The sequence below is a fragment of the Cryptomeria japonica genome, chromosome 6, assembly GCF_030272615.1.
Source record: "Cryptomeria japonica chromosome 6, Sugi_1.0, whole genome shotgun sequence".
NCBI lineage: Eukaryota > Viridiplantae > Streptophyta > Pinopsida > Cupressales > Cupressaceae > Cryptomeria > Cryptomeria japonica.
Genome location: NC_081410.1, coordinates 545294336 through 545313393, shown reverse-complemented (window position 1 = coordinate 545313393; position 19058 = coordinate 545294336). Strand labels below are relative to the sequence as shown.

At 36.8% G+C, this 19058-nt stretch overlaps 2 protein-coding genes across 3 annotated transcripts in view; both read right to left on the bottom strand.

The window, feature by feature from the left end:
• LOC131073022 (vacuolar protein sorting-associated protein 51 homolog) overlaps positions 1-19058 on the bottom strand; it is a 184207-nt gene that overhangs the window by 145445 nt on the left and 19704 nt on the right. The gene's annotated exons all lie outside the window — the stretch shown is intronic.
• Positions 16790-19023, bottom strand: LOC131856122 (uncharacterized). Its single transcript, XM_059207478.1, has 2 exons — positions 18583-19023; positions 16790-18459 (listed from the first exon to the last, which is right to left on the bottom strand). Exon 2 carries the CDS (start codon positions 18449-18451, stop codon positions 17291-17293), a length of 1161 nt encoding a protein of 386 aa, XP_059063461.1. The 5' UTR covers positions 18452-18459; positions 18583-19023; the 3' UTR covers positions 16790-17290.

Genomic DNA, 19058 nt, shown 5'->3' with positions numbered 1-19058 from the left:
ATATGTAGAAAACAATCTTCAGTTGCTCAGAGTTCTACAGAAGACGAATACACTGCAGCCTCCATGGGAGCAAGAGAAGTAGTATGGCTCCGGAAATTGCTTGTAGGACTATTTGGTCAGCCCTTAAATCCTACGGTCATCTATTGTGACAATCAGAGTTGCATCAAGCTTTCAATGAATCCAGTATTTCATGACAGGTCTAAACACATTGAGATTCCTTATCACTATGTTCGAGATATGGTGGAAAGGAATGTGATCCGACTGAATTATATTAGTACAGGTGATCAGATTGCAGACATTCTTACCAAGCCTCTCTCCAAGATCAAGATTGAACACTTTAGAGATAAACTTGGTATGGTTGAAAATGTTATTTAATTTTGAGATAGTCTCATTTATTCTGATATACTAATGTATTTAACATGTTTAATGTGTAAACTCTTTTATTTGTTATGTGTGTGACTCCATGACTTCATGGGCCCTCCTGTGAACATTATTGAAGGGTGACGACTCTTCAATAATGAACACTTGTTTCAAATTGATATTGTAAGGTGACGATTTTACAATTATCAATTTATCTATCTTGATGGATATTATGTGACTTGATATCTATGGACATGTCATGATAGTATATATCTCTGAGACATTATGGTAGATATCAATTAGTTGGTATCATTAAATAAACCATAATTATGATAGAGATCTTCATGGTGAATATTATGGACATAATATTCGTGGACGTGCCATGAATCATTATCAGTATGGTAGGCATCATGTGACTTGATGCCAGTACACATACCTTACTTGATAACTATGAGTTATGGTGAGTATCATGAGACTTGATATTCATTGTTGAACCATATCTCTGGATATCACTATGGTGTGATATCTCTTCTCTTCACAATCAATGGATGAATTGTGATGTTTTCTCTAACATGAAATGTGTCCTCCCTAGTTAAGAGGGAGTGTTAATTCATATAACGTCAGTCGTACAATTTCATAATTCCGATGCATTGATTACATGTTAACTATTAGTATGTATGTTAACAAATCAATATTAAAGTCTAAACTGAATTATGATGTTTGAACGGTCACACCCTTTCATGTTAACAGGCTATGATAAGCGATTCATAATCACGTTCCTCACGATCAGTGATGATCTTAAATTGTTATCGGGCTATGTTCTTAACGGGTTGTGTTAATATTGTTAACGGGCTGTTAACGGGTGATGAGTGGCACGTAGGGAAGAGATGTGTCTTCTCACATGGGAAGCCATATCTCTTCACTACTTAACCCCTCCTTCACATATATATAACACACATACAATACCGAAATCGATAAGTGTTGTGCTTCCTTTCATTCGCACTACTGCAGTTCAAATTTAATTCCAGACTATATCTTCATCTATTCTATCCTCTTGATCACATAATTTAAATAAACTTAACAGATTGCATGGCGGATTCGGAGGCATCACTTGCACAAAGGGCATGCTATGAGTGGGAATAAGGTAGGTAGTTGCATGATTTCTCTAATCTCCATCTTAGCCGACTCCCTTGATCGTCCTCCTTAGGCGCAAAAGCAAGGGGGCTTTGCATAAATCAATGCCTTAGAGAGCACTTAGCTAGGTGGTTTGCACAATCTTGGCCAACTTGAGACTTTGTTGAATTCATTCACCTTTCAAAGCTCTAGAGCGCAAATGAAGCTAAGCCTTGCACAATCCTATTCTAGGTGGTATTGAAGTGTTAGCATGCACAAGTCTTATGATGGTGGGGCTCTATGGTAGGTGTGCACAAATTTGAAGATAGAGCGCATTTGATGTGCATACTTGCCCAAAAGACATGAAGTTGAGGACGCAAAAGGCAAATTTGCACAAATTAATACCTTGAATCGAACTTGATCACTTAGACCATTCCAAAATTATCCCCCCCTTGGCGGCAAATCAACCCCAAGCTTGCATAGCAGGTTTGGAGGGGGAGTTTGCACAACAACATTAGGAGAGCGAACCTTGAGGGTTTGACTACACAAGTGAACACCATGAGGAAGAGTCAACACCTACACAAATTTTGAATTGCCTTGCTCTTGAGCGCATTTCAAGGATACCACTGGACAATGTTACCCCTTGGTTGAGTGCGTTTGAAGCATGTGTATGCACAAACATGATGTGAGCACACATGAAGGGAACTGTTGCATAATGTTGATACTTAGGAGTTTTGACACTCTTCCTCTTGAGCACATTTCAAGGCTTGGCTTGCATAACTTAAGATGGCGAGGTCTTGAGGTTGCATTACACAAGGATACAAGTGGAGCGCATTCACCATGGGGTCCTACACAATGATTTGCTAGACCGCATATGAAGGACTAGATTGCACAAGCTGATGGGCGCAATTGACAAGGTAGCTTGCACTAAAGACCTAGGGTGAACTTGAGACCCTATCCAACACTTAGTCAAATTTTAGCTTCGGCATACATGATGGGTGACCTTGCACATATTTATTTATGAAATGAGGGGGTTGACCCTAGACTTAGGCAAATTTTCACATTTTTTCCCCTTAGACCTTGCACAATATGACCTAGCAACCCATGATCCTAAGGTGATGTGCTTGCCATTACACTCTAACAACTTCGAGAACTTTGACACCTTTTGACAACATGGCAAGATTGACATTTTTAAGCAATTTTGACAACATGTGCAAGATTTTACACCCTTTGACTTAAGGAAGTTAATATTGCATGAGGTGCACAATACACCTTATTCAGGACATCCTAGAGTGACAAAGATGGTAGCTGAATTGAGAACTTTGTATTTTTGGCCTAAACTCAGGAAAGAGGTGATTGAGTTTGTGGCACAATGTTTGGAATGTCAACGAGTGAAAGATGAGCATGTTCATCCGGCGGGACATTTGTTTCAACATGTTATACCAGAGTATAAGTGGCAAGTAATCAGTATGGATTTTATCCAAGGATTATCTATGAGCAAAAACAAGCATGATACCATCTTAGTAGTTGTGGATAAGTTGACAAAAGTTGCACATTTCATACCTGGAAATCTCAAGGATGGATCATTTGTTCTTGCAAAGAAATTTGTGCAAGAAATATTCCGATTGCATGGTGTACCAGAAACCATTATTTCAGATAGGGATACCAGGATGACATCTAGGTTTTGGACAACATTGAATGCAGCTTTGGGAACCAGACTAAACTTTAGTTCAGCATATCATCCTCAAACCGATGGCCAAACGGAAAGGGTTAATCAGGTTGTGGAAGATCTTTTATGGATGTACTGCATGGATCAGCAGTACAAGTGGGAGGAGTATTTGCCTTTGGTTGAGTTTGCATATAACAACTCTTTTCACGCATCCTTAGGGATGGCACCTTTTGAGGCACTCTATGGACGAAAGTGTCGCACACCCATTAGTTGGGATAGAATGGAAGATAGGATCATCATTGGTCCTGATTTGCTCAGGGAAATGGATGAGCAAATGATGTTGATCAAGAGTAGGTTGAAGGAGGCAGCTGATAGACAAAAGAGCTATGCTAATAAAAACAGGACTTTCAGACAATTTGCTGCAGGAGATAAAGTCTTTTTGAGAGTCAAGCCTCATAAGAGCTCTATCTCATTTGGGAAATCATCAAAGTTGGCACCAAGATATGTGGGACCCTTTGATGTGCTGGAAGTTATTAATCCAGTTGCTTATAGATTAGCTTTACCACCTGCTCTAGCTCGAATCCATAATGTGTTCCATGTTTCTTTGTTGAAACCTTATCATTTTGATGCATCTCATATTCTTGATTGGCGATCTTTACATGTACAGGATCCAAGGGTGGTGCTAGTGGAGCCCATCTGAATCCGATCAACGTATCGTGAAGCTACGTAGCAGAGATTTCACTCAGTATAAGGTCCAGTGGGACCAATATTCTGAGGATAGTGCTACATGGGAGGATGCTAAGACGATTGACCATCATTTTCCTCATTTGCTTTCTTAGAAAAGTATTTGCTTATTACATGAGATACCTTGATACTCTGATTTTGATTTACATGTTGTGAACTTGGATAGCATGGATGCTATTGTTATTGTTTATGTTTTGATTTGAGACTATGATTTATGGTTAATATTTTATGATGTTGAGATACTATGTGCTTATTGATAGATAATAAGACATCGGGTTGATGTCTCTTCCAAGTGGGGAAGGATGTCACGAATCATATTTATCAATAATTATTTTATTGGGAAAATAATATTCACTTTTCGTTTATGCAATGAAATTGAAATAGAAATGAAATTTTTAGTAAAATAAGATGATAATGAAATAGGAATTCAAATGCAATGAAATGATTTGCATTACTTTACTTATGTAAATGCAATTGAATGATCAATGTTATTTTTACTATAAATTGGGATCATCATTGCTAATGAGCTATTGGGTGCAAATGAGTACAGGAACAAGTGAACGCGAATGAAGGCGAGAACATGGTTCAGGTAGAGTTGTCTTAGCTCATGGACTTCGCTAGAATAGATGGAATCTCACACACCACTATTAGAACTTATAATTTATATATGATGGTTGTATGATTTGATCTTGTGATTGATTTAAAATTCGAATTGCATGAGTGCTTGCAAATGAGATACTTTATTTAAAGAAAGATTTGTCGTTATAAGAAGATTAACTATGGATATTGATCGTAGATTTATATGTTCTTTGTATGTAGATACATGTAATTGATGATCTATCCTACTTATGTGTTCACTCTTGTGTTACGATAATAGTATATATATATATATATGTGAGTGTGTGTGTGTGTGTATGAGTTTGAATATCAATTCGATCATATATATGTATATAATTATAACGTATATATATATATCATATTATCATGAAATTTTATTACCTTACTTTTTGAAAATTATGTATATGTATACATATACATAATCATTAAATATTCTGTATAAATATACATATACATAATCTTCATGTTCATATTTTCATATATTTAATCTTTTGATATATATGTATGAATATATTTATATATGAATGGCAAGCAAATTAAATGCCAAACATAGTGGCGGATCATGCTTTAATTGCAAACAGTGAATGCATGTTAAATGCAATGCATCGTTGTCATCAAGTGATGAATGCAATGCGCAGTTGTTAGAACCGAACTGCAGTCGAGTATTATGTGACAAGCTTATTGCATGTTAAATGGAGTCGACAAGAGATGTCGATTTGGCATGAAGTTAATGCCACTATGAATTGGAAACTACTTGCTAAGGAAACGGTATTGTGACTCATAGAAAGCTAATTGTTAACAAGGAATCGATAATAATATGTACCATGCAGCAAACAGACTTGAAGTGTTTGAAATAATCATGGACTCTCCAAGGAATAAAGCACAACGTGGAGTTTAGTTTAACTTAAACACTCTGCATGCAATACACCGTTGTGTGTGAGGAGGTACGTGGAAATTTGGGTTGAAATAAGCCCCTTGTGGCTAAGTTGACTGTTAGAGATGTTGCGAGGTGGTGTAAGAAACCTTAACAATATAGTTTGTCAGCGAAAAAGATAGGAGACAAAATAGCTCAAGTTTAGCATAAATAAGAGACTGAATTTTGTAAAACACACAAAGCGACAGACTTGGAAACGTAGAGAAAGAAGAATATTGGAAAAGTTAGGAAGAAAGTAAAGGAAAGTAACACAATCAAAAGAATTGGAAAGGAGAATTAGCATCGGTCATCTCAGATTTGGCTTCAAAATTCACAGGTAGGCACTTATTCGAGTAATCTTTTATGGTATCAATCTGAAAGAATAGAGTCAGATTTGTTTTGAGAATAGTTTGATTTAGAATGATAATGTAGAAAAGAATTAAAGTTATAGATTAAATTTCTGCATGTAAAAATCATGACGGTTTGAATCAAAATGCAATCTTGGAAAGTCATATAGACATAGATGCATTACGAATAATTTATGTGGAAAACATAGAAACTAGATAATCAAAACACGTGAACCTTAGAAAACGAAGAGTTAGTTAATGAAGAATTATACTATTTGAATTTTAGAATGTGTACTCATATTCTATTCATTTATATGTAAAAATACATACATGCGATACACCTTCTTATTTTAATACTCGTCTTTGATTTACTTTTCAAAATAGAAGTTAAAGATTGTCTCTTTTCAGATATATATTTGTTTATCCATGAAAGATTGCTTTCTTGTCAGATATAATTGGTTGTAACGAAAGATTGATTCTTTCTATTTCTATACAACGAAAGACTGTCTTCTTTAACATTGTATTTTTATCATGCGAGAAATAGGAAGCTAGTGTTGTTTGTAACTAGGGCTATATAGGGTTCGGATTGCCTTAAGGCAACATCCGAACCCTTTTAGGTCTGGGCCCTAAAGGGTAACATGCCCCAAGTCTAGGCCCTGCCCTATTCCTCACGCTATCCTAAATACACACGCCATAATAATATTGGCGCCAAAACTTAAAGGAAGCCAACTTGCAAATAAGGGTTAAAGGTGCATATAAATAAAAGACATTTCACAAGTCATACACAATCATTCAATCTCAAGCATTTAGCGAATCAGCTCTGCATGAAAAGTGTGAATTTACACTAGGAGGGTGCGAACTTGTGTGAACTTGTCTAAACTTATGCAAACTTGTCCAAGAGGACAAAGGCAATCTTTGGTGCAGACTTGAAGAGCTTAGAAGTGCAAATCTGTCATACAAGAAGGGATCAGATCTGACAAGGAAGATAAGTATTGTACTTGTGATATTAAGGGAGAATATATAATCTGACCTGTGGGTCTTTAATGCTGGGTTTTTCCTCCTTTGAGGTTTTCCCAGGGTATTTGTGTTTGTCTCTTGTTTACTTCCTTCATTTCTGAGTTTACTGAATTATGATTTACTAAAATGTTACAAATCTGATTAACAAACTAGGGCATAATTAAAGGACATAAATCTGATTACTAATCTAGGGCACAAAATTACATGGTATCAGAGCTAAGGTTATACTAACATTCAGATTTCAGTAAGCTTTTACTTTTGGTTGCTGTTCATTTTTCAGATTAAGATAATGGCAGGGTTGAAGATAGAGGATAGAGTTCATGGGGCACTCAACTTTGCCTCCTGGAAAGTTTGTACCCTTTGAGGGGAATGACTTACTAAATGTTTGGGAATCAGATTGAAGAATAAGGACATTGACGGGTCCACATCAAAGGTATGAAGGATTCAATCAAATAAGTGTCTTCATTCCCCTGCTCTCAAGAAGGGTTCACTTCTCTTGAGCATTTGCATCGGTGTGCCTTGCTGTTATAACCCTAGTTGGGGTCTTATCTAAAAGCTAAGGATGTTCTAACTTATTTTCTATCACATCAAGAGTATTATCGAGGGTTTGCATATTTTCTAGGTTTTGCAATTACTTAAATTTCTTTGTGTCAAGTATTTTGGTCTAAACCCTACATTGATATATATTTCATGATTCTTAACCCTTGATGTGATCTGATCCAAGATTAATGATGATTGAAGTTTTTTTATTGAATGGTAGATTTATTTTGCTACTAGACATGCAACACTCTATTATTGGACCTAGGTGTTGTTGCTAGGCATGAAATGCCAATCTTCCCTTGTCCCATTGTTGTTGTTTTGTGTTACTTGATGGCACAAAAAGTACCTCTTCTGATTGGCTGTGATCATTCCATCACCCTGGCAAGGTATGTCTCTTATTGCTGGATGATTGGATCTATGTCTTCATAGGGCTTCTCTAGACAATGATACATCATTGTTAATTGGTTATGATGATGCTTTGATGCTCTGTCCTACATAGTAGAGGTTAGTATGTGCTGCAGTAAATAGCATATGTAGGAAGAGTGAAAGATGAATGATTCAATAAGACAGTGGCTTCCTCCTATGATTAGCATTGAGGTTGCTACAGGTTGAGGTAAGCATTTCACTTGTTAGTTTATTCTACTTCCATCAAAGCTGAATATAATTAGGATCTTGTTCAACTAAGTATGAAGATTTTGTTCCATTTGATATTTATCAATCATATGTATGTGGCCAACTATATATTGTGATTGAGTCACTAAGGTTTATCAATTTCATTTGTTCAGATAACTTGGTTATGTACATCGCTTGCCTGAAACTGACATTTGTTCTTCTGATCAGTATATAAGGTTCCTTTCAGGCATGGCTATTCAGATGTTGACTAGTTTGTACATCAGCCTCTAATTTAACTCTTAGGGTCAAAAGTGAAGGGTAAGGTTGGCCTCTCAGCTTTCAGAGATTCTTGGGCTTGAATAGCTTAAGGATGCTGGAGGATTAACAGCCAATGAAAGAGATAAGCCTTCTTTTATGATTAATTATATTTGATTTTAATTTGATTGTTCTCTTCAAGTTAATATTTAATTCAAGTTTTAGAGGGAGCTTGAAATAGCTATGAAATCCTATACAAACCTTCAGCTCATCTCCTTACTGAAAAGATGACTAAAGGTACGTCATAGGGACCTTTCACGGAAAGTGAAAATAAGGGAAATGAAAATTTAGTATCTTCAGATTTATATAATGAGTGCTTTCTTTATTGATTCTTATATTTGATTGTCAAATGTTAAGGATTAAGAGGGAGTCCTATAATGATTACTTGGTATGAAAGAATTGACAATCATTTGACAAGCCTAGGGTTTTGTAAAGGTCTAAAGTATTTGAAATGATAATTCTGATTTCATATATGGATGAGTGTACTCTAACTGATGTCAACAGTGTAAACATTGGATATAAGTTAGAATTATGTCAAGGATCCAACAAAATTATTCTAAGTCAATTATATCTTGAGACTTAGAATGATAGATTGCAAACTTATATGGAAACTAACTTGAAGAAGTTGAGGATGTCTGTAGCTAAATCTGATTTTGCAGATTCATCTGAAGACAGGCTGTTGATTGGCGAGTGCTTCATGAACAAGGCTAAGCATGAATGTTGCTAAGCATGCCCCGAAATACTTTTCAAAGCACAGATTATCATGAGTTGAAGCTGTAATCACCTTAGAAGATTATCTCGGGTTCTGATTGAACAAGAAATGCTACAGATAAGGAAGACAGTTCAAGCATTTCCTTCAACTTGGATACTCTATGATCCATTGGGCCTACAGTGAACAGTCCTCAGTTGCATTGAGTACTGGTGAAGCTAATTCACTGTTGCAAGTGTTGCCTCAAGAGAAGCAATGTGGCTTCTCAAAATTCTTGTTAAAGTTATTTGATTTATTATCAAAATTGTATATAAATATTTGACAATTCAATGTTTTATGGCAAGACAATCTTGTGTTGCAAATGTTCTCACCAAGTCTCTTGAAGCTTGAGATAGACTTGGAGCTGTGAAGAACACCGCCTTAGTTGAGAGGGAGTCTCAACCTCAGTGATACATTGTGTTGTATCAAACCACCCTCTGCGGGCAATGTAAGGTGTTATTGTAATCTTCTCAGGGAGAAGAGTAATTGTTAACCATCCTCTGCGGGCAATGTAAGATGGTATTGTAATCTTCTCAGGGAGAAGATTAATTGTTAACCATCCTCTGCGGGCAATGTAAGATGGTAGAAAAGATCCTCTCCACCCTCTGCTGGCAATATAAGGTGGATCTAGTCTATGCTTGTGTGCGAGCTGGAAGATTATATTATGTAGTTCCATTGTATGCATGTATGCAAGATGGAAGACTACAATATTCTGATTATGTTTATTCCACTCTTTGCTTGTGTGCAAGATGAAAGATTATGATGTTACATTCTTCTCTGGGAGAAGATTGAGGTAAAGGTATTACATTCCTCTCTGGGAGAAGATTAAGGAGGATACTTATGTGCAAAATGGAAATAAAGATGGTGTTGCAATCTTCTCTGAGAGAAGATTAAAATTGAAAGTTCTCCTTCATCCTTAGCAGGCAATGAATGATGGATATCATGGAAAGAGTCCACGATGTGCATGAATATACTTATGTATGAATTCATGACTTGCAAGCGTGCATGTTAAAGTTTGGATTCATCCTCTACAGGGAATGCAAGATGGATACTATGGGCTATTATTATGTGATGTTATTACAAGCTACTTATTGTGATCCTCTCTAAGGAGTATTGAAGTTGATAGCTAAGTTCGGATTACAAATTGAACATTGAATGTATTACTTAGGTTTGGGCACTAATCACGTAACTTGGTTGTAAGATTATTTTTCTCCCTAGTTAAGAGGGAGTGTTGATTCGGGACATGATGCAAAGAGGTGCCATTCATCTAAAGTACATTAGCACGGATGAACAGATTGCGAACATCCTTACCAAACATTTATCCAGAGTGAAGTTCGAATACTCCAGAGACAAACTTGGTGTTGTGGAAAACGGAACCCTGATTGAGAGGGAGCTTCAATCTCAGTGACTCTATCTGCAACACTTTGAATCATCCTTTGCTTGTGTGCAAGAATGATTTATGTCCAATATATGCTTGTGTGCTAGATGGATAATTGTAATTATGTAAAGACCCACTTGTGTATTACACTTTCTATGCTTGTGTGCTAGAACCATCCTATGCTTGTGTGCTAGGTGGAAGATGTAATTCTATGCTTGTGTGCTAGATGGAACTTTAAAGGTTCAGATTATGTATTCTCCTCTTCCCTAGTTAAGAGGGAGTGTTGTTTGTAACTAGGGCTATATAGGGTTCGGATTGCCTTAAGGCAACATCCGAACCCTTTTAGGTTTGGGCCCTAAAGGGTAATGTGCCCCAAGTCTAGGCCCTGCCCTATTCCTCACGCTATCCTATATACACACGCCATAATAATATTGGCGCCAAAACTTAAAGGAGGCCGACTTGCAAATAAGGGTCAAAGGTGCATATAAATAAAAGACATTTCACAAGTCATACACAATCATTCAATCTCAAGCATTCAGTGAATCAGCTCTACATGAAAAGTGCGAATTTACACTAGGAGGGTGCGAACTTGTGTGAACTTGTCTAGACTTATGCAAACTTGTCCAAGAGGACAAAGGCAATCTTTGGTGCAGACTTGAAGAGCTTAGAAGTGCAGATCTGTCATACAAGAAGGGATCAAATCTGACAAGGAAGATAAGTATTGTACTTGTGATATTAAGGGAGAATATATAATCTGACCTGTGGGTCTTTAATGCTGGGTTTTTCCTCCTTGGAGGTTTTCCTAGGGTATTTGTGTTTGTCTCTTGTTTACTTCCTTCAATTCTGAGTTTACTGAATTATGATTTACTAAAATGTTACAAATCTGATTAACAAACTAGGGCATAATTAAAGGACATAAATCTGATTACTAATCTAGGGCACAAAATTACAGCTAGAATTAAAAAAAATGAAAGATTGTCTTCTATATATATATTTATTCTAGATTCATATGAACAAAGCTAGATAGGCTTGTGTTTGTGGAAAATTACACAGTCAGAAGAATTGGAAAGGAGAATTAGCATCGCTCATCTCAGATTTGGCTTCGAAATTCATAGGTAGGCACTTATTTAAGTAATCTTTTATAGTATCAATCTGAAAGAATAGAGGCAGATTTGTTTTGAGAATAGTTTGATTTAGAATGATAATGTAGAAAAGAATTAAAGTTATAGATTAAATTTCTGCATGTAAAAATCATGACGGTTTGAATCAAAATGCAATCTTGGAAAGTCATATAGACGTAGATGCATTACGAAGATGGTTTTATTGTGCAATTTATGTGGAAAACATAGAAACTAGATAATCAAAACACGTGAACCTTAGAAAACAAAGAGTTAGTTAATGAAGAATTATACGATTTGAATTTTAGAATGTGTACTCGTATTCTATTTGTTTATATGTAAAAATACATACATGCGATACACCACCTTATTTTAATACTTGTCTTTGATTTACTTTTCAAAATAGAAGTGAAAGATTGTCTCTTTTCAGATATATATTTGTTTATCCATGAAAGATTGCTTTCCTGTCAGATATAATTGGTTGTAATGAAAGATTGATTCTTTCTATTTCTATTCAACGAAAGATTGTCTTCTTTAACATTGTATTTTTATCATGCAAGAAATAGGAAGCTAGAATTTAAAAAAAATGAAAGATTGTCTTCTATATATATATTTATTCTACATTCATATGAACAAAACTAGATAGGCTTGTGTTTGTGGAAAGTTACCTTCTAGGACGGGTGCGGAATGTGGATTATAGAGAGAGAGTTTGCTTTTTTTTTCAAACTATATTTTATTGCTATGCATGGCATTATACTCGACCGAGTAACCGATTGACCATTGAAATAGATGGATTTATATATTTATCCACTCTACCATATCCTTGATTGAACTTGCTTGTTTCTTTATTGAATTAGAAAATTGAAAATGCTTGTATCATTCTAGGCACGCACCAGATTCCATCTTGTCTATCGAATTCTTTTTGCTAAGCAATTCGTGCAGGGTCGGGTATTCTTGATTGACCAAGAATTTCGGAGAAGTGTAAACTTCAAAGTTGGGTGGAAAAAGCACCTGAATCTTGTTCTCGTCTTCATTATAAAGATTATATTGAAGATAGCTTGGATTGTAGATCAAAGGACGCATCTCTTCCTTTTCTTTATGTTTTGTTATTTAAACTTAAGGCATTAGAAAAGCCTAAGTATTGTATGAAGATAAGATTAAGGTACTTCTACAATTTTCCTATTTTACGAAAATTCTTTATCTATTTATAGAAATCTCGTGTTTATTGTGATATCATTGGAATCATCAACTAGAGCTTAGGATGGAAAAGTGTAAGAAATAGACTTATTAGAAGAATTATGAGTTTATTTAAGAATAAAGAGCATTTCATTTTATTATTGAATTTAGAATGAATTACGTCTTTACGCGAACAAACATATACATCCTCCATACTTCCTCTTTAGGAAAAGCCTACAAGTATTTTTGCAAAATCAAATCAAAAGCTAAGCATAAGCCTAGGAATGAGTATACCAAGTCCACAATAAAGAAAGAATAAAATTTTACAAAAATTCAAAACCAAAAAGAGTTCAAAAATAGAAAAGAATCTCCATCTTTATCCCAAACGAACTAGAAGCAGCAATCAAACACTTGAAAGTGATGCAAGGTACACAATTCTAGCAAACATTCCAATGGGGGATGTCATATTCAGATATCATTAGTTTTAAAACTCGGCAACTCGCCACGGACTCACGAGTCATTTGGCGCCGCGAGTCGACTCGCCTAGGACTTGCGAGGCGAGTCCAGGCGAGTCCCTGCGAAAGACTCGTGAGTCTTTCGCAAAGACTCGCGCGAGTCTTTTGCGCGGACTCGCCTGGACTCTTTCGCAGGGACTCGCGGGCCTAGAAAAGACGCTCGTAAAGGGTTAAAAATGAGTTTTTTTTTTATTTTTCACTTCATTTTCAGTTTTGTTTGGTTTTAGCAGGTTTGTAGGGTTTGAAGGAGTAGAGGGAAGAAGAAAAAAACAGCAAGAGAGATCTAGGTAAGGATTTTTTCTCTTTCTTTTTTTTTCATTTGAATCATTTCATTGTTTTGAAACTGACAAAAATCTTGAAAAACAAGGGGATATGCTGCCAAATTTTTTTCTATTTTCTTTCCTAAGTTATTTCCTCATTTTTTTTTCTTGTTTTTGAATGCTATTTTTCCCAAATGATTCATTGTCATTTTTTTTGTTGATTTTCCATAAAACCCTGTTGATTTTTTTTTTTTCATGTTAAATCAGCAATGGCAAGTTCAACTCCAAGGGCAACCCCAAGGTCAGGGAGACAAAGAGATAAAGCATGGAAATATGGGATTGCAGGAAGCAAAAAGGGGGAGGTCACTTGCAGCGAATGTACAAAATGGATGACTGGTGGAATCAATAGATTAAAATACCACCTTGCACAAATACCTGGATATGGTGTGGAGGCATGTCCCAAATCAACTCCTGAAATTATTAGAGAGATGAAGACCATTCTTGTTGAGAATGATATGCATAAGGAAGAAAGGCAAAAAACAAGAGAAGCCATGGCAGCTGCAATGAATCCCACATTGTCCACTTCGGGTCCCATTGGTCACACTCGGGGTCGTCAGTCATTTTCATCTTTTAGTGACAATGAGGGTGAGGCTAGTGGCACTCCCGTTAGATCAGACCCTAATTTTTTTGTGCCACGCAATGTTCCAGGTGCACAACCTTCACTTGAAGATACAGGATGGAATAGAGAGAAGCATAAACACGCACGGATAGCAGCTTCAAACTTTTGGTTTTACAATAATCTATCTTTCAATGCAGCAAACAATGTGTATTGGGAAAGTTTTGTTAATGCAGTAACAGTTGCGAGTAAGGGGTTTAAGGCCCCAACAGGTCATGACTTCAATGGGCCATTGCTAGAGAAAGTTGTGCAAAATACACAAGGTGTGGTTGATGATCAGAAAAGGTATTGGAAGAGAAAAGGATGCAGCATTTTATCTGATGGATGGACAAATGGATGGAATAGGACTCTTCTCAACTTCTTGGTGGCTTCAAATGGTGCAATGGTATTCATAAAGTTTGTTGATGCCTCAAATGAAATAAAAAATGCAGAGACTTTGTGTAATCTGTTGGATGGTGTGGTTGAGGAAGTTGGAGTTGAGAATGTTGTCCAAATTATCACGGACAACGAAACTGCATATGTATCTACAGGTAGAATGCTTATGGAGAGGCATCCTTCGATTACATAGAGTCCTTGTGTTGCACATTGCTTGGACTTGGTGCTAGAGGACATTGGGAAGATTGGATGGGTGAAGAAGGTGGTTGAAGATGCAAGAAGTGTCACCAAATTCATCTACAACCATACTTGGTGCTTGCTTTGATGAGAAAACACACAAATGGCAAGGACCTTGTGCGACCTGGAGTGACACGATTTGCTAGCCACTTCATCACTTTGCAAAACATTCTTAGTGCCATTCCTCATCTTAAGCAGATGTTTGTGTCAGATGCTTGGTTGGGGTCTGCATACTCCAAAAGACCTGAAGCAGAGAAGATTGTAAGTATTGTTTTTGATGAAGGGTTTAATAAAAGTGGAGAGGAGTTGGCTGCGGTAAGTAACAAACACAAAAGTAAAGTTTATACAATCTTGTCTATTTGCTGATTTTATTTTTTAGGGGTTGATTTTGTACTAATTTAAAATTTGTTTTCATTTTTTTAGGTGACAGAACCTTTGGTAAGGGTTCTTCGTATGGTGGATGGAGAGGGCATGCCAATGGGTTTCATTTATGAGGCCATGGATAGGGCCAAAGAGGCCATTTCACATTACTATCGTGGAAATACAAGAAAATGTGAAATCCTTTGGCACATCATTGATCATAGGTGGACAAACCAACTCCACCAACCAATACATGCCTTTGCCTACTTTTTGAACCCGAAATTCTACTTCTCTGGTTCATTTAGGGCTGATGAGGAGGTCATGGCAGGTGTTATTACATGCATTGATAAGATGACACCTGATCCTGAGTTGAGAGACAAGGTTCTTGATGAGTTGGAGGTGAAATTTGACATTTGCAATTGCTCTATCTTTATTTATGAATTCGGAAATGTTCATTATTGAATTTGAGTTTGACACTTTGACTATCTATTTCTGAATTTGGAAATGTTCATTGTTCAACATCTAAGTTGCCGGTTCGGGTTCGGGTTCCGGTTCGGGTTCGAAGAACCCGGTACGCCGGTACGGCAAAATTTTGAAAAGGGGTTTGGGTTCGTTTGGGTTCGTTAGTACAAAAACATGTAAATTTATATATATATATATATATATTATATATATATATATCAAAGCCTATAAGCATGAATTAAAATATGCATGTCACATAGCATCATATGAACAACAAAACAAACATAAACTTGTAATCATAGCATCATGATCATACCATAATTGATAATAGCATCATATACATCAAGTTTAATATCAAAATGACAAAATATTCAAGTATCATTGTTTCAACTTTCAAAAATATAAACTTAAAAGTTTAATCATCAAATGGATCATCTAATTCTTCATCCTCCTCCTCCTCCTCCTCCTCATCCTCATTGACATTGACATTACATGAGCCAATGCCACTTGCACTTGCACTATAAGTTGGCTCAATTTCCGAGTCATCAAGTGTCAATGCAAGAAGCTGAGAACCAGGAGCATCCAAATCAGTATGCTCTGGCTCTATAACCCACATCTTTGTTTCCCCTTGTGTGTAGTCATGTTGTTTGTGTGAAAGAAGACGTAGGTTGGAATGCACATATACTAAATTCTCCGCTCTTTTTGATAGCAGCCTATTGCGCTTTACTGAGTGGATGAAAGAGTATGTGCTCCAATTTCTTTCTGAAGCAGATGAACTAGCAACCTATGAAGACAAAGTAAACAATTAGAGTTATACATTAATAAAAATAAAATTACTAGCAACCTATGAAGACAAAGTAAACTATAAATAAACTAAAACTTGTAAATTAAAAATTTTAATTAATTAAACTTACTTGTGATAAAACTTTTATAGCGAGGGGTTGTAGGTGTTGGAAGCATGTGCCATGGAAGTACCACCAGCTATGAGCATCTTTCTTGGATCTATGACGAAGTGCATCAACACTTAGACCATTCCCATTTGCGAATTCTATGAACTCATTTGTAACAACATCTCGCAAATCATCATCGGGATATAGTCTAAGAAATGCTGCCTTATACCCATCAGATACTTCTAGATCTCTCCATGGTGGAATCCTTCCTGGTTTATCAAGAAACTGATTGCTATAGTACTTAGGTGTCAAGGCATAGGCAAGAAGGTGCAAAGGAGTGGTCATCTTATTCCACCTCTCTACAATAATTAATTCCAGTTCTTTGAAGAATTTCTCCTGAGGATCATTCTCTTTTTCATTTATAGTGAACTTTATTTTTTCAAGCATTGAATCAATGCCATCATAAATCTCACCTATGCAAGGCCTATCCATGTCTGTATAGCGAATCATGCTCATGATGGGCTCAGTGATACTTAGGAGATATGTAACAAGATCCCACCATTTCTCATCCAATATTCTATCCCTAATTTTTCCTGCCCTCTCAGTGCTACTTTGCTTCCATACAGTCCAATTGGTGCTGATCACCATATTGCATAGTGCCACTCTAACTTTCACAAGTCGTCTTAAGACGATTGTGTTTGATGCAAAACGGGTCTCAGCAACCTATAACACAAATTAATGCCAAATTATTAAAAAATAAAGCCAAACTTTAAAGAAGAATACACAATATAGCTTACACAATGATATTATTAACATTGAAAATTCAAAAAAATCAGAAAATGTAAAATTAAATTACTATTTCACTTACCTTCAATAGCTCCAAATTCGAATAGGTTCTAAAAATCCCTTGAGACATGTGGTGGTTTGTGATGAACATCTGGATGTCCTCAGCCTCTGCATACACATCTCTGATCCATTTTATTTTTTGCCCAATCCTTTGTAGCATAAGATTGAGCGAATGTACCGCACAAGGTGTCCAAAAGATGTGATCATAGCGTTGCTCAACCAACAAACCAGCAGCTCTACAATTTTTTGCATTGTCCGTTATGACTTGGACAACATTGCGGGGTCCCACAGACTCAATGGCAGAGATGAGAATTTCTGCAATAAATTCGCCATCTTTTATTTGGCCCTCACAATCCACAGCTCTCAAAAACATTGCCCCTTTAGGGGACACCGCTATGACATTGATCAAGGGACGGTTTTTAGCATCTTTCCACCCATCTGAAACAATTGTTACACCTGTCTCAACCCACGAATCCCTTATGGGTTTCAATGCATCTTCAACCCTCTTCACCTCTTTCTCCAATAATGTTCCACGTACCTTCTCATAACCGGGGCCCTTATACCCTCTTGGTGCCTCATTAACACTTTTTATCATTTGCTTCCAATATGGGGAGCGAACAACATTGAATGACAAACCATTTGCATAAATGCACCTTACTATATCTTGATCAGCATTGTCTCTACTCTCATTTTGGAATGCGGTTTCTAAAGGCCCTTTTGTTCTTTTACGTGTCAAGGGTGGTTCACTTTGAGGTTCATTTGTGGCAAAGAAGGGGTGGTCTTCTACTACAATACTGGGATTAGAAGGGCCTTGCATTCCCCTTGTTTTCTTTGATGCGGTTTGGTTCAATCTACGGGCTTCCCTCTCTTCTGCTGCCTCATGCTCCCTAATATATTTCATCACTATCTCATCTGGTATAGGTTTACCATTTTTGCCAGGGCATTTTTTGATGCCTCTTCCTTTTATTCCACACAAATGGCCTACCACTCGATAATATGAACTATTACGTTCAATATCACATCCATGGCATTTCCAACGGAATCCCCCACCTCCCGGAAGTTGTTTTATAATGTCCACATATTTCCATAAGGGAGAATTTGGATCATTTCTTTGTTTTGCAATTACTTGTTCATTGCCAATGGAGGAAGATGTAGATGCCATTCTAGTTCCTATGGCAAGAAATAAAATAAACATATTCAAAAACAAAAACTAAATAATGAAAAAAAATTCAAGTTTCATGTTTGACAATTTGTGAAACAAAAATAGTTGGAAAAAAATGTTTAAAAACCTACCTCTTGCTGCCAATGGAAGCTTGAAAATGTATGGAAATGATGCTGCAACACTTGTTGAAGCTTCTAAAATCAGTCTTCAACTCCTCCTCTTTGATCTTGGAAGCCAAATTTTGTTCAACCTCTCTTCAACCTGCTCTCATAAAAAATTTGTTTGCAACACAAATGAGGTGAAATGTGTCAATAAGATGTTTTAGAAGTGTTTTTTAGGTTATAATTTTCGCTTTTTTAAAGGCGGAATTGAAAAAAAAAAAAAATTTGGTTTGTTTTTTAACTTATTGGGCCGCCCAGCCACGCGGGTTCGACTGGGTCCGCCCGGGTTCGACTGGGTTCGACCCCGGGTTCGACTGGGTTCGACCCGGGTCGAACCCACCCTGGGTTTTACGAACCCTGGTCGAACCCGGGTCGAACCGGACCCGTACCACGGACCCGGTCGAACCCGGACCCGTACCAAGGCTTCCCAGGGGCGAACCCTGCAA

Bases quoted from the DNA above. Each gene is read 5' to 3' on its own strand.
- LOC131856122 (XM_059207478.1), bottom strand. From the start codon at position 18,451: ATGGCATCTACATCTTCCTCCATTGGCAATGAACAAGTAATTGCAAAA.